At 35.2% G+C, this 16,414-nt stretch overlaps 1 protein-coding gene across 3 annotated transcripts in view; it reads left to right on the top strand.

Annotated features, from left to right (window-relative positions):
• CEP120 (centrosomal protein 120) overlaps positions 1 to 11,787 on the top strand; it is a 39,220-nt gene extending 27,433 nt beyond the window's left edge. For all 3 annotated transcript variants that reach the window (XM_080361958.1, XM_080361957.1, XM_080361956.1), the window contains 2 exons: positions 9,249 to 9,394; positions 10,063 to 11,787. In XM_080361958.1, coding sequence (XP_080218084.1) covers positions 9,249 to 9,394; positions 10,063 to 10,303 — 387 coding nt within the window. In that variant the 3' untranslated portion in view covers positions 10,304 to 11,787. The remainder of the gene's footprint in view (positions 1 to 9,248; positions 9,395 to 10,062) is intronic.
• The last annotated feature ends 4,627 nt before the right edge of the window (positions 11,788 to 16,414 follow it).

Here is a 16,414-nt window from a genome sequence, read left to right as displayed (position 1 = left end):
TGAATGCTGTGAACAAAGTAAACTTCCTGAAAATTTAAACTGAAAGTGAAACTTTATTCTGCTTTTGGAAATCCTAACCTCATGCTAACATGACATGCTTTTCTCCTGCTGTGATTTATCAGAGCTCCTGCATGTGTGCATGTGTGTGTATATGTGTAGATAGTCATACACATATGACTTGAAAATACTCTCTTGAAACTTGCAGGCGTAGCAACTTTATTCCCTCTGAATCCATATGCCTCTGGGTGTTTTGTCATTGCCTATCTTTCCTGAATTATGGCAAACATTAGCTAAACTATAGTTAAGAATGAAAGCATTTCCATTGGCCTTGACAAACAAATTAGTAAACTGTTAATCCCTGTTGCTGAACAAACCTTGACACAGACATAAAACTTCAGAATTCAAGTTTAGTAAAAGGTTTTTGTTACCTGTAGTCACACCTACTTCCTGCTTGAGGAAAAGTTTTTTAAGGATTATGGTTTCTACTTCCTTCCTGCTAGTAGTGAACTGAGTCTTTGGAGAGTAAAAGGCTGAATTGACCATCTTCTAATTGGTAATTAACTTTTTTAATCTATATTTCTCTTTGAAGAGAGTGAATGTGCTGTGCAATTACTATTAATAATCAAAAACTCGTCTTTATTTGCTGTCTTCAAATCTGTCCTTTTTTGCCTAGTAATAAAAGTAGTAATGAATTCTCATCTTGAATTTCTAAAACATCTGTGCTTGACAAGATGATAGGAGGAAAAATATAAATCTTACCTCTGATTAAGATTTCTTTAGCAGTCATAAAATGTTCAGGATAATTTTCCTTACTGCCATATTTAAAAATTCCTCTAGAATAAAAGAATGTTACCTGCCAGATTAACACTAGTGGATGTCAATATCAGATTTGTATTATAAATTTCATCACTGTAGACCTGACAATCTGAATTTATTAACATATATAGATGACTTCAACTGACCCTCTTGTTGAAAGTCTGAGCCATAAATAAATTGGCCTCTACAGTGAATTATCCTACGTAAAACTTTACTACAGAACAAACCCTTTCAAAGTAGTTTCTTCTGGTTTTTGTACTCCTGTGCTTCATCTTGTACTTAGCCAATTGATAAAGGATTTAAGTGACTTTAAAGAGCCAAATAAAAGTTGAAGCAGAGCTGATCAAAAACCATTTACTGTGTTTTAAATATAAATTTGGAAACTGTTGCTTCAGGAATTCTAGATTTGCTTTAGTTCAGATCATTTGTGCAATTGTGCATAGTTTGACCAATTTCTTGTTTAAGTTGGATTAGTACCATGTTAATTTTGCATTGCCTCTGGTGAATAGCCACAGAGCTGTAATCTGTGCCAGTAATTTGTCACACCAAAGCTCTCTAGAGAACTATACAAAACATTTGTGTAGTGAGGATTAGACGCTGAAAGCCATATCTTAGATTGTTAATAAATGTTAATGACAAAACCCAGCTGGTAAGTCTTGGAAATGAGATCTAATGCTTTGTGCCCATTGCCAAAAAAATGTTTAAACAGAGATTTCCATTACTCAAAGGTGACCTAGTACAGTCAATTTGTGAATTAAAGAAGCATAATCTACAGGCTAAGCATTTACTAAAATGCTCTTCTGATTTGCAGCCATAAAAGTCAATGTTTCCTTAATTAAAATTTCCTTTTAGTTTGGAGCTAGTTCTTAGCACACATCTGTGATGGCTTTATATTTTGTAGAATATGAGATAGGGAGTACATAACATAGAGGAGTATGGGACTGTTCATAGAAAATGCTCTAAACTTCTCCATGTCTAGGATTTTGAATGCTAATCACAGTGCCAGTGGTAACCAAAAAAATGAGGGCACATGCCTACCTTTGTTTAACAGAAGTTAATTGAATTCAAACACAGTTTGCAAAGCTGAGTGAAAATAGACTTTAACTATCTACCTTTTCTTCCCTCTTTGTTACTCAGTGCAAGTCTCTATTAATACTTTATTATTCAGCTTTAACAAGTGAACGGCCTTTCAAAGTTTTCTGATTGGGAGATCTCAATACTACACAAACGAGACTTCCATAGTTTTGATGTATGTGAGCATTATTTCTGAGAACAATCAATTTACACAAAATTGCATACATGCTTACAGAGATCTTGGATCCTAAATTGAGTTCCTGAGTGCAAGAAACAACATATCAGAACAAAAAATCAAAGCTGGCAGAAGTGTCATTTTCAGCAATTGATTGTCTGTTTTACAATCTATAAATTGAAACTTTCTAAATTTACCTGCGTATATTATTTAGTGTTCTGGGAGAAATAAATTTGTAAGTCTTTTAATGTGTTTGTGCCCTACGGATGTATTAAACCAGCACTGTTGCATTTGTTTAAAACAACAGAGACTGTATTGGCTGGCTGACGTTCACTCTGTCTTGTCCAGTGTCTTGCTTATCCACTCAGTAATTAATTTGATTAATTTGTAAGTAATTTAGACAAGGATGGGATGTAAATCTTTGTTTAAAAAAAAAAAAAAGCACAAAAGGAAAAAACACCACAGTTGTAGGTCCAAGTCTTGGTTAAAAACTGTGTCTTGAAACCATCCAGGCCCTCCTACTGACTTGTCAGCTCTGGGTTATTTTCAGAAAACTTTACTTGAGTTCCTTAGCTTCAATCATAAGTTTTTCCCACAGACTTGCATGGTATGTGTGAGTGGGAGAGTGAATAGTGGCTGCTATTTAGCCATTGTTTAGTCTAGTGTATGTATGTTTACATCTCCCTTTTGGATTTATAGGCAGCCACAGCAAAATAAAGATTGTGCTTCCTTGATTGAAGAGCCTCTTAACTAATGCACCTGGTGGCATACAGGGATTCTTTATGATCTGATTATAATTGAAATTTTGAAGTTTTTTTTATTATTGGTTAATTTTTATTTAATGATGATAGTCCTGTAGTACTGTAGGTGTCAAAACATGACCGAAGTTCCTACCGTGCAAACTCCTGGAACAGTGTTCCATGTCTCAAGCACTACATTAGAGATGCAAGCTGATGAAGAAAAGTAGTAAAACATTGAAGTAAATGATCTTATAGCTGGTGTGTAGCTTTGTTTGGATTGGCTTTGTTTTGTTTAAGGAGATGTAACAGAAGGATGGCAAAATATCAAATTAGAGACAGGAATATTGGTGATAAGCTTTACCAAGGGGAGAAGAGGAAAGAAAGTGAGCAAAAGTAATAGTGTGACAAGCAGGGCTAAGTAAGTAGTGGAGAAGAAGGTACCTGGGCCAACTGCAAGTATATTTGAAAATGTAGTTTTCCAAGTAGTTTGCACATGATACTCCTGGTTCATCTGTGGCTGCTGTAGGATAATTGCTGATAGTGGTGATGCAGGAATAAAGTTTCCAAGAGTTCTGCGCTTCTAGTGGGTCTTACCTTCTATCCCTAAAGTTGCCTTTAGTCTACCAGCTGATGATTCTGGAGTGTTCTCTTATCTGAAACTTAAAAATGCAGATTTCTAAAAATTAAAAATTTAAAATTCTAACAATTCTCAAAACAGCTTAAGTGGCTACAATAGGCAGTTGGAAATGAATCTGGAATGTTGCTTATTTCAGCATATATTATAGGAGCATATTATCTCTGGAAATGTAAAATAAAGCCTTGGTTAAGAATTTTAAGCATGTGAGTATTTATGTTCAAACTTTGTATTCAAATATAACTTAGTTTTCAAGTTTGAGCATAAAATGAAGATCTTACGAGTAGCTTTAGAAATGTTGGACTGATTGATTAGTACCACAAATGTGTGGAAGTGCTTTATTAATATTGTTTTTTCATTTTGGAAGAACTCACAGTAAATTCTGCTAGATTTCAGGTACTACTACACAGTAGAGTTTCATTCCTTCTCTGGTTTAAAAAACAAAAGTGTTTGCCCAATGAATTATTTAACTCTGATGGGAAAAGTGGGTTTAATACCTGAATGTCTGATACAGTGGCACCAGTTTATCATTCATGACTGTGAATAAGAAATCCTTCCTTCTATCTCATTGTAACAAAAGACAGTCTTGTTGTGGTCCTTCAACCTATAGTAACAAAATTGTATATAAATTAATTCAAAATCAGCATCCCTCACTTTTTACCAAACAACTGTTTTAAATTCTCTGCCATCTTCTTGTCTTGATGGATTTTTAGGAAATGGATTCCTGGTGCTCTGCTATGAATGCTGCATATATAGAGCAAGTTTGCTGTTATGCACCCTACAAATTGTTATGACAGACCTTTAAAGGAGTAAAAGACTGATGTTGGGAAAGACATTTGAAAATTACTGACTAAAAAGTGTATAACTTAAGTAAAACACAGGATCCGTCATAAATGAATCTGCAAAATCCATTCTCACTTGCTTTTGTGTCTTTTTTTCCAAGTTGAACTGTCTTAAACTGAATGCTAGGGAAGTCTTGCGTCAGAAAGTGTGGGTTTCGGTTTGTTTTGTTTTAATTTTAACTTAATATAATTGTGCTTAAATGTCATTATTCAGGGTAATGACATGGCACACTAAAGAAATTCTTGACTTTCACTGTTACAGAACTAAAATTAATCTTGTCATTTCCCTCACCCCTCCCAAACAAGGAAATGCCAAATATTTGTCATGTTTACATCACTGTTATATTAGTAATAAAGATAAATTTATATTCACATTTATCTGAAAGCAAGTCCTACATTGAACTGGGGACTGATATACTGATAAGCTTTTCTTCTCTGTGGTGAAAAGGAGAATTTAGCACTTTATGCAGACTTACTGCCATGCAAATCTAGGGCTATTATCCTAAGCAACAAGCATGTTCGCTAGTGGCACTGATTTTTATTTTTTTAAATACAATTTTCCCAGTGGAAAACATCAAAAGGAACAGGAACTGAGCAAGAGATTCTTCAGGAAAGCCTTGTTTTTCCTATACCTCTCCTTGGCTTTTGCATCATTTTTTCTTTTGTCCTTGCCTTGGTTTTAATAAACATCACTAAAGATGTTTCTGTAATTAACTCATTCAATGGGGGCATAAAGGACCAAGGTATTAAATGAGAAGCCTTCTGATCAGTAGAAAAGCACTAGGAATATTGTCTTCTTCCAGGTCTGATTGAGCTTTGGGCTTTGTTCTATTAACCTTCAGTATATGTACTTCTAATGTATACTGCTTTGAGTATAAAATGCATTTTTTGCTATCATATTGCTACTGTGAGCACGCTGCTGAACAGCAGAAACCTCCAGATCAATGAACTTTCCTGTCTCAATTAGTAATGTGTCAACTTGTCATGAAACTTTTAGTCCCACATGCTTCTTATGGCCCCCTCACAGTTATCTTTCCTCTGAAACTGCAACTGTAAGAACACTTGCAAAATCTTTCCATGTAGTACACTCCCCAGACTGAAAGACTGCATGAAAGACTTCTATTCAATGTAGTCACAGCTATTTAATGATTTGTGTGTATTGTCTTATTATAATCTGTTTCATTAGTAGGTGGGGATGTAACTTTCTGCTGACATAAAATCTTGCTGTGCTAGTAATAGGAGACACTTTGCTCTGCATTAATTTACCAGTATTTTGTTTTTAGGTGATGTTTGCTCAATGTACCTTCAAAAAAAATTATTTTGTAGAATTACTGAGATACAAAAAATTTGACAAACTTACATTAGTGCCCCAGCTTTCCATGCCAGTAGTCCTAGTCTAAAATGGTACAATTAGAGCATTAATAAACTGAACTGCAAGAGCAAGGAGACTTTTTTTCCAAAGTGAATACTGTTCTTACCGTCTACAAAAATGCACTGGGCTGATGCTAATTGTATCTGCAAGTCAGTGTAGGTAGAAAGTCTAAAAAGGAGAAAAAAATGAGATAATGGCTGCTAGAAGTCCTCACTTCTGTTAAAGATCTGGATTTTTGACATTGCCTGAGAGGAAGATGTCAGCCTCATCCTCCACAGTGGTGAGTTTTTTTCCTACAGGTGACACAGTTTGCTTGTAAATTGCATTCTTATATAATTTATTGTGTGGTCTCCAAGACTCTTACCACTTTTAGGTAGTACAAAACCAGATTGTACTAGACAAATTAATTCCAAAACTGGAACTTGAATATGCAGGATGTGCTGTATCTACTACGGGGATATGTATAGCAAGTTTCTTTAGACTTGTAGTGTAATCAGGAACAGTAGCTAATTACAAGACTGCATTACTGGATTCTTTACCTGTAGGGACAAACAGATGGAAATTTCTAGACTTGTTTTACATGTACAGGGCAACAACTGCTCTCCCGAGGCTAAAATAGAACTTTTTCAAATGAGATATAACATACTGGAAATGTTAGGTTACATGTTTCCCTTAAGTTATTAATCTCAACATTTTTCTTTTCTTTTTCTGAAAAACAGCAGTATTTTAACTTGTTTCATTTATCAAAGCAAACAACTTCAATACAACTATCAAAATAGTTAAGATAATTATATTCCTCCTCATAACCCACTGTACGCTTGGAATTTGGGTCTGCTGTCTGGATGCTGTTGCCTATCCAGCTATTTGGAAACTAGATGATATAATAGTGATATTTGCTGGGACTTAAAAAAAGTGCCCTCTGTCTTTTCTTTGTTAAATACTTCAACAATAATGCCTGATTTGTAGCAGTTTTAAAAATGCAAATATCTATCTTAATTAAAAACATTTGATGATTAAGAAGTTCCTAATATATTTGGTATATTGCTTAAGTGTTTAATTTTCATTCTTTTAATAACTTGAATCATGTCTCTCGTTGGAATTTACCTAGTTTTAGCTTTCAGCCCCTGCTTTTGATTGAGTAGGAAAAACAAACAAAACTAGCCAACTGCTGTGAAATATCAATCTAGCCTATACATAGGTCAGCAGTAGATGCATAAGATCTTGAAACCCTGCTTGGATATCTTTGAATGTCCTCCAGCTGCTCTCAGTCAATTGATTAAGTACCTCATGAACCAGCAGTTGCAGTCAGGGTGTTCTGTTTAACAGACATCACTGAATGTATTCTTGGTTTATCTGTTTCCTTTTCAAATGAACTCATATTTTTGTCCCCATAATATCCCACTCCTTCACATTCACTTTTTCCCCACTGAATAATTCTGTACTGGCAGCAGACTGTTTATTCCAGAATGACTTCCTCATTGATTAATGTATCAAAGAGTGGATTCTTCTGGAGTCCACTGTTAACTTCTTGCTCTTGTGGAAATGATCAATTGATAGCCTTTGTCTGGTCTTGTAAACCCTGTGTAATCTGAGAGGACTTCTTCCGTGACAGCTTAGTTTTGTGTTTAATTGTAGGTGATTTCTTTAGTGTTTTTGAGTCATGTGGTTGGTTTGTTTTTGTTTTTAAGAATAGTTGGAAGTGTGACTTTTTTACAAAAACTGGATTCATTTTAATAGGTGTAACCATATATCCTGTTAGTTTTGGTTTTAGTTGTGGTTTCACCCAATTTGGCCATGGTGGAAGTAAGTGCTGCTGGTAGTTCCTGGATATTCCTAAGGCTTTGACGGCGGGGGCGAAAGTGGAGAAAGAGTTATACCTGTGGTGTCAACACTGATTTAGTGGTATGTTATACCTCCAGTTAGTCTTGCAGCATTGTGTTTCCCTAGAACTCTTAAACTCTTGGATAAATATCAGCCGACTGTAGTGACTTGTTACTATTTGCTGTATATATTTGTATATTCCTGTTCTAAAACCTATTCTGCTTCTGTCTGAGAGTCTTCAAACCTGTCTCACATAAGAAAGGGAGCCTCTCACATGGGAATGTTCTTCTGCAGTAAAATCTTGGTGGGGAAGGGAGGACTACGGGCTTATCTTCGCTGAGTGTGGGGGTTTTTTTATGCTTCAGTCATCTCTCAGCTGTGGACTCTTTGGCAGGATTCATGGTTCTGGTTTCATTATTAGTATGTGTCTCTTTAACACGTTGTTCTTCAGGCTTTCTGACCTGTCCTACTGTGGCTCTAACATTCGATTTGCCCGGTTAGTGTATTGAATTTAGTATTTAAAAAATGTATTTGGGGCGTTACATACCTGCTGTGATTTCTTGTGAAGTACTTAACTTATTGCATTGCCTGATCATATTAATAATTAGTCTTTGTTTATACAAATTCCTTGTGAAATTCAGATTTTCCTATCACTTACTGATCATCAACAGGGAGCGCTTAAGATGGTGGGAACTGAGGTTCAGGAAACTGCCAGAGTAAACTCTTCCAAATATTATTAGGTTGATTGTGTAGTTAATACACTCACATGTATCAAACAAAACTATCTCTTTTTTTTTTTTTTAAGCCCATAATAAATATAAGACTGATTGTATTAACAATCAAATATTTCAGATGAAAGCAATGTCAAAATTACAAAGGTAACCATGCAGTTCACAATATGTCTAGATCCAGGATGTTTGTGTAACCTTCTGCCTTAATTTTTAACTATTGGAATAAACGCCATTTTAACTCAAAGTCTTCTGTCTCATTCAGAGTGTAAGGCTGACTGCATTGAGTTAGTGCACAAGGTCATATGGGAAATTACTGGGAGGAGAATTGGTGGAGAGAGGACCACGCTTCTCATTAAGACATTTTAAGGTCACAAATTGGTAGTGGACTCAAACCCTAGTTTTGTTATGGTGTCTGTAGGGAGCTTAAAATTCAAATAAACCACCAAAAAAACCACCAAACAGACAAAACCCAAAACACACTAAACTTGTAGAATGGATAGTTTTCATTAAATCCAACAAATAGGTTACCAAAGGCTTTACATAAACCTAGGCAAATGTAAAAGGAAATGTCACCAGAGTTTTTATTTCAAGGCTTATTTTTTTACGGAACTGATGATGGAACCTTCCTGCAGCTATTTAGCATTTTTTCTGGGATTTTTTTTTGTGGATTATTTGTTAGGGGGGTAGGAGTGTGATTTGGTTTTAAACTTGTAATTTAGAATACTGTGTAGCAGAGGAATAAATGTCAGTGCCTTGAGCAGTTCCACAAGTCAAAGTTTTACAGTTACCGGCTTAAACCAGAGTTTCTGAAAGGGTTTGTAACATTTTTGTTACTTTGTTAATGCGACTGGGTTTCAGCTGATCCAGCCTGGATGGGGTTTACCGCAGTTGTGGTAGTCACTGGTCTCCTGCATTTCTACTATTGCTCGAGACTGAATTGTCATTACTTCATTCCTGAAGTTTTTCTCATGTCACTATAATTAGCACTTTTACATCTAGTCAGGTAGTCTATTGAGTTATGTTTTTACTCCTTCCCACGTTAGCGTGAACAAGAAAATGCGATGGCTCACCTTAAAAAGCAGCAACAAGAGCTGGAGCACATGAGGTTGCGCTATTTGGCAGCGGAAGAAAAAGAGCTGGGGAAAACAGACCGACAAGAGCTGGACGATATCAGAAATGAACTCAACAGGTATGAAAGCATTTGTAAGATTCCTTTCCCTTCCCTCCTCCCCCATTCTTTCCTGCCATCTGCTTTAACACAAGAGAAGGTTCAGTTAAATCAAGATTGTAATTGGCTGTCAGTCCAGTGCAAGAACGCAGTTGAGTGTCCTTTAGGTAAAGACTGCATGTTTATAAAATGCAACAGTACTGCAGTATAAAAAAATATATTTTTAAGGCCACTGTTATATTATCATCACAGTTGTATAGCACCATGCTTTTTTTTCTTTTTTACTTAAAACCTTCAGTTCTAAGGATAACTACTGAATTAATAAAAGAAAGAGGCAAGTTTTATTTATATTTTTAATACATTAAAAGTTTATCTACCTAATGTGGTCCTCCAAAAATTGTCTGTAGGGGTTCTGTATGTTGAACTCTTAAGTGCTGTTTGCATAATCAAAATAGGAGCCTTGCTAGCAAGTATTATAGTTGTATGTGTATATAGAAAAGGTATTGTTAGAGTTTTAAGTATTACATTAACATTTGTTTTACTTGTTCCATAGAGAGAGGATAGTTTGTTGCCTTTTATAGATTTATTTTACTAAGTACTTCAGTATATAAATAACCTAAAGACTTAATATGAAAACCAGTTGTTTTTAATATGGCACATCCTCTGATTTATATTTTTGTCAACATCAGGCTAAAGCAACAAGAAGAAGAGAGAAAGCAATTGCAGGATATTAGAGATAATTCTGCTGCTCGAGTGGATAGTCTTCATTCTAGAAAAGTAAATGATAATGTGGATGATTATCTATCTCGTCTGATAGAAGAGAGGGATACACTGTTAAAAACAGGAGTATATAATCACGAAGACCATATTGTAAGTGAACTCGATCGTCAAATCAGAGAAGCTATTGCAAAAAGGAACACCACTAGATAAGAACATACAAAAAATTCTTTAAAAGGGCCAAAGTTTGAGCAGTGAGTGTTTTTTAGAAACGTGTACTACTTTGCTAAATATGTACAGTCATTGTAAGTATTTACGGCATGTGAAGTTAAGCACAGTTGTAAGTTTTACAGGGACAATGACTGGTTTTTAATGATGGTTTTTTTAGTCATGTGTATATGTGTAAATATATTTATCTTGTGTATTTTCTTTGAAAATATTTTGTACTTCCTTTTGCATCACCCTGGCTAGGTTTATTTGTAATCTTTTTAATATTCTAACATTTTTGAGCAATACTATAATAATTTCTTTCAATTTATGAAAAGATCTCTTCAGCTATACTTGGGAAAAGTTACATAAGCTGTGTTTCCAGACAGAACTCTTAATTCTGAACCAAGGTGCAGCACTGGCCAAATGTCACTTTTTTTTACTAAATCACACAGTAATCAATTTTTCTTCCTCAGCTAATATAACTAAGCTGTGTAGTAAATAACAGACAGTGGTGGGGGGAGGAGGAGGGGAACTTTCAGATCTTACGAAAAGGAAACTGAATCAATTAACATTACCACTTAAACTGTACATATAGGTTTTGACTGTATGAACAGAAGCGAGCTCGAGACATTGAATAAAAGAAGAGAAATCCACAAGAAATTTTAGTTTGTATGTAATCACAGTTGAAGCAGTTTTGGTTTCCAGCCTTCATTTGATTTCAAATCATTTTTGGTTCACAATCATTTATGCAGATCTACCTAATATTAACTTAAAACACTGTCTTTTCAATAGGCATAATTGTCTGTTCTGTAGGCAGAAACTGGACAAATTTGAAAAGTCAAATTCTGTTTGAATGTCAAGTACAGAAAACATTTTACGATTGGTTAGTTTTAGAATGAACAAAGATACAAATGCAAAAATTTCTTTTTTTAACATAAATTCAGTGAACTGCCATGGACATAGCCTTCCTGTTTTGTATGATATTAATTACAAAACTGACTTTGCCTCTAGATGCATTGTTTTGGGTTTTTTTTTTTTTCTCCTTACCATGGGCATATATTTGTTTAGGCTTCTTGTATAAATGCAGATCATATTTTGTGCAGAATTATCAATACCAGACTTCATAAGAAACACTTTTATAGTACCTTGCACACTGCTGTATTTTCAACTTGGTGTGCTTAAAGACAAAGCAAACAGCTTCATAAATCCAACACAAATCCATGAAAAGTCCTTCTACAGATTTTTTTTTCCATCATGGTTTTGTCATGTCGCTGATACATGATCGTATGTAATTATTGTAACTGAATTGAGGATATTCTGTTTTGACAGGAGGACTTGCTCATGGTGTTTTTCAACTGCTTGCTCACTTGTTAAAGTGCAGTTTCTTCTTCAAACGCTGGAGGGTGCCTTAGACTTAAAGATCGCAAAGACTGTGTTGACTAAATATTTGTAAATGGTCACTCTTTTTGAACTGGTATTCTATGACGTTTCAGGTGTGTTACTTTATTTAATAAAAATTCAAATTTTAAGTAGTAAGAATTTTGTGGGTGTTTTTACTACGTTTGAATATGGCAGTAATACGGCAGTGCTTGAACCCATAAAATTTACAAGTTCACTTTCAAAGTTAATTTCACTTTTTAATTTCTAATTGACTTGTCCATGGCTTGTAAAGGAAATGGAAGTCACATTGCTGTTGGGTTTAAGAAGGAACTACTCAGGTGAGTTTTCTTTCTAGTAAATCAAATTACGCAGTAGAATAAAAGGCAGAACACTTATTTTTTAAAAAAACATTTATAAGCCTGATAATTTAAGCAATTTGGGTATATTTTGTTATTTGAAAGATCACTACTTACAAGGTGAGCAGCCTGGATTTTGTGATTATTAAAAAGCATATTTAGCATTTTTTGTTATAGTCACTACTCTTCAGTGTTCATTGTTTGTATTAGAATGAGTATTAATGGTACTTTAAGTTTAATGTGTTAATTTCATTTTTTAGCACAATTTTTCTATATGCTTCAGTCTGAAGTACAATAGAAACAAAGTCTGTATTTGTAGTAGGTATCTCTAGCAGAAATGAGCTCAATATTACTTTTTAAAAAGTTATGTTGCATTTCATTTACCTTTTTCGTGCCTCAAAACCATTTTAGAGGTTATAGTTATTCAGTGTAAAGACCAAATACTGTTTTTAAATCAAAAATATCTTACCATTTTTATCTTAATCTCTCTTCATGGCAAAAGAAATGCTATTTGAAGCAGATGCATGAGATAACGAGCTTATTTTAATTTACCCATCATAAAAAGAGTGCTGGAAATGAAACCCATGTTTACAGGTTCAGTCATGGTTCCATGTGCCTTAAAAAAGGGGTGGGAAGAGGAGCAGCGGCAAGGCCCTCCCCTCATTTTGGCAAACTCCTGCTATTGATTTTAGTGCACCCAGATTTTCACTAGAGAAGTTGATGGAATTGTTTCAAACAAGTACGCTTAGCAATATGTTTCTGTGAACCCAAATGGCCATAAAAATTACTAAATGGGGGGTGTAGGCTGTTCTATGTCAGTCCTCTTCCAAATCAGTTCCAGCTTTCATCTGCCATACAATTCAGTCCCAGAAGTTGCAGTTGGATTTGGGTAAGGAAACTTTGATTTTATCCTGTATTTGTTCAATCCAGCCTTTTAAAGGAAAAGCACTAGCCTGTCTGAAAATGAGTGTTCAGAAACACTGTTCTTTTCTTTCTGTTAATCTTCAGGCAGAGGATCCCCTCCTGTCTCTGTATGTGCTAATTGTTCTAGCAGGAGTGCAGACCTGCTGTTACCAATCTTTACTACCAATGACTTGCCTCAAATTAATTAATACAGGTTTAAATGTAAGGCAGCAAATCTGTATGTAATATGTTTATACAACTTGATATGGAACATTAGCTAAGATTTAGAGAACTGTTGCAAAGAAATGAACCTTTTTCTCCTGATAATTGTTTGACAGTCAGAAAAATAGTCTCTAAATTCTTATTTACTTAAATAGTGGAATGCATTCTGAAAAAATATGACAAATTATTTTTAAAATAGGCACTCTTTTGCTTTGAATTATTTAAATACATAGTTACATTATTGATCTTTCCAGTATATTGTTTTGGAGGATGAAGCTCTAACCACTGTTTCTGTAATATTTTAGAAGTTATCCAACACTTCTAACACCAATAGACTTTCAAAAATGCTATTGCGGAAAAGAAGCAATGTTATGTCTGGCACTGAGATTTCAAGTATTCAATCCATAGTTCTCATTCACTGCAGTATAAATGCTTCTCCCTTCCAGCCACTGAGATAAACCTTAATGCACAACTAAAGACGGAAGTCCTTTATCATATCTTCTAAGTGCTACTGAAGTATTTATACCAGTTCCAGTTATTATGTATTTATGCAATTATTTATTTTGCTACTACTGTGCCTAAATCATTGTGACCTGTGTCAAGGCTTGGATAGGAAGCACTAGCGCTGCTATTGTTAAAGACAAAACTGTAGAAAGGCGGCTGCATACTTAGATCTCATTTGTTTCTTCAGGGGGTTGTATTAGTAGTGTTTTCATTAGAAATGTTTTTACAGATGTTGGCTATCCAGATATGAAGTGTCTGTGGTGGAGAGGCAGTCAGGAGTTTGGCATTCAAAACAGAAAGGAAAAAAGTCAACTTTGAGACACTAATTTATAGAAAAATAATTTACTGACTTTCTGGTGTATAAATGTACAGTAACCCCATGACGGCTTTAATGTAGAGTAATCGAGTTCTTGCAAGTACAGTTATTTTCTATTCTTAACTTGAAAAAATGCTGCAGCCTGTCGTTCCCCATCACTGAAGACTAAAATAGTCTCCATTAATAATGCTTCTGGAAAAGTGACACCCCCTGCTTTGTAGTCCAGTACTCTTTTCTTTTTTTTTTCTTCCCTCCAAGTGAAATACTTGTAGTAATTTGTCAGCATTTTAAACAATTTATGTATTACTACAAAAACTTTTGTTCTAACAATATACATAGAGAGTAGATGATTATGGAAGTGTAGTGTTACTGAATGTTTGACCAAAGGCTTTTGATGCAGTTACTGAGATGGCACTGACAAAATAATACGGCATCAAAATTTAGAGGGGGTTTACTGGGGCAGATGGAGTCCGGTAGAACAGCCTACAGCCTACTACTGTTGTAACAATTATTGTATGGTGCTCATAGCTTTAACTGTACTATGAAAATAACTGTACAAACTGTTGTCAGAGGACTATGATTTACTATGATATCATGTGTTGTTTCACAAATAGAAATGTAAATAGGACAGCAAAGTGAAATAATTGGGTTTTCAGTTCAGCAGGCAATCAAGCCAATAAATGTTTTGTAGAATTTAGGTTTAAGTGGTAATGGTAAGTCATTGTACATGTTTGTATTTGCTTATAGCTTAGCATAAGTGAGGCGGAATTGGTTGGTTGGCTGGGTTTTTTTCACCTCTGGAGGTACGGAAAATAATTGTATTGATCTCTTGTTAAGAAACATTGGTTGTACAGGACACTGGGCCATCAGTATATTCATGTGAGAAGGCTATTTTTGGCCACAAGACAAATATTGTCATACAATAGGTCATCCAGATCAGGGCTGAAAGGGATACTAAGCTATTACTTTATAATCAGACATTCATGTGTGAAGTTTCAGTCCCATTCATACCAGGCATGATGCTTCTCATCCAAATAAATAAGACAGCGTAATAGTTTGGTCTTACAGCTAGCAGTCTAGGCAAATACTGCAGGTATGTTTCCATGGATATCAGTGCATACCTGATGTAAACCACAGAGCCTACGTGTTTCTCCAGGAACTGTTCAGGCAGTGTAGAGGATATGTTGTTTGAACTGTAGTGTTTTCTACTCTTGTATAGCAATGATGTTTTTTACAGCAATTTTCCTGACTGTGGGTATATATTGTGTTTTAAATACTCTAGCTTATTGATTTATCCTGACTATTCAGATAATAATCAGACTACTGCACTGAAAATTTGGGCCAAAAACCCAAAATAAATGAAAAAAATTAAGCAAGACCACACCACTACTACAAGGAATTGGCCAGTATATCTCCATAGGTATATCTTCTTGAGAGGCCTCTGCTATTGTGGAAAACCTTGCACACCTCAATAGCATCCTTCTGTGCCTCTATAGTGAGTTCTACCTGTCCAATCCTACTACAGCTAGCAGAACAGATGGATTTTTTTTCCTCTATCTGCTTATTGCATGTATACAAGAAATCATTAAAATGTTCTCAAAGTTTTGCCTGAGAATAAATATTTTTATGCTAGTGATTCCTATTTCATTTACATATATCATCGTCAATGCAGGTGGCTTCCAATAGACTACGTAGAAGTAGGTAGGCTTAGCAAGAAGACATCCCAGAAAGCATTTTCTCTTTAAAACTGTGTAAGGGAAAAGCAACGCTTTTCTATCCTGACCAAAAACTTGTGTTGCAGTACTTGGGGCAACATGGCAAAATCTCTCCTGATCCACTCATGAAGGGGCTCCCACTGATAGGCTGAGGGTTGGGCACAACGTCTGTGGTTTCTCTGCCCATCTTGGTTGTAGGGGTGTTGAGTGATCTTGAACAGGGCTCTGGGCCTCCACTTCCTATCAGCAAAATGAGAATAATGTGGGAAAAGCTTTTCTGTGTAAGTGGTTCACAACTGCTTTCAACTCAGACTGTGCTGGATACAGTCATCTTAATGCCCTAAAAGCGGTAGTTACTAGCTCCTTCTGGGGTGCTTCTTCAGAAAATTAATACAAACTTTTTACTTTGCTCTTTTTTAGTATATAATCAACATCTTCTTCCATTCTTCTGGCTAATTACTAATTCATCCAAAAACTTTAGAAAAAAAGCAAAAATACTTCAATTTTTTTTTTTTAATAACTCTTGATTTCTAGGGAAAGTAAGGAAGTCCAAGGCTGCAGACTTCCAAGAAAAGCTAGGTTAATCTTCTTATTAGGAGATGCATTAAATAAAATCACTTGATTAGGACAGAAAAAGTCAAAATATCTGAAGTTTTGGGCCTGCCCCAAGCAAGGCTGTGTGTCATAGGGGGCAGTACTGTTTACTTTTTTCTCTCTC

The sequence above is a fragment of the Nesoenas mayeri genome, assembly GCF_963082525.1.
Source record: "Nesoenas mayeri genome assembly, chromosome: Z".
Taxonomy (NCBI): domain Eukaryota; kingdom Metazoa; phylum Chordata; class Aves; order Columbiformes; family Columbidae; genus Nesoenas; species Nesoenas mayeri.
Note: the sequence above shows the minus strand (reverse complement) of the source record. Positions and strands in the feature narration are given on the sequence as shown.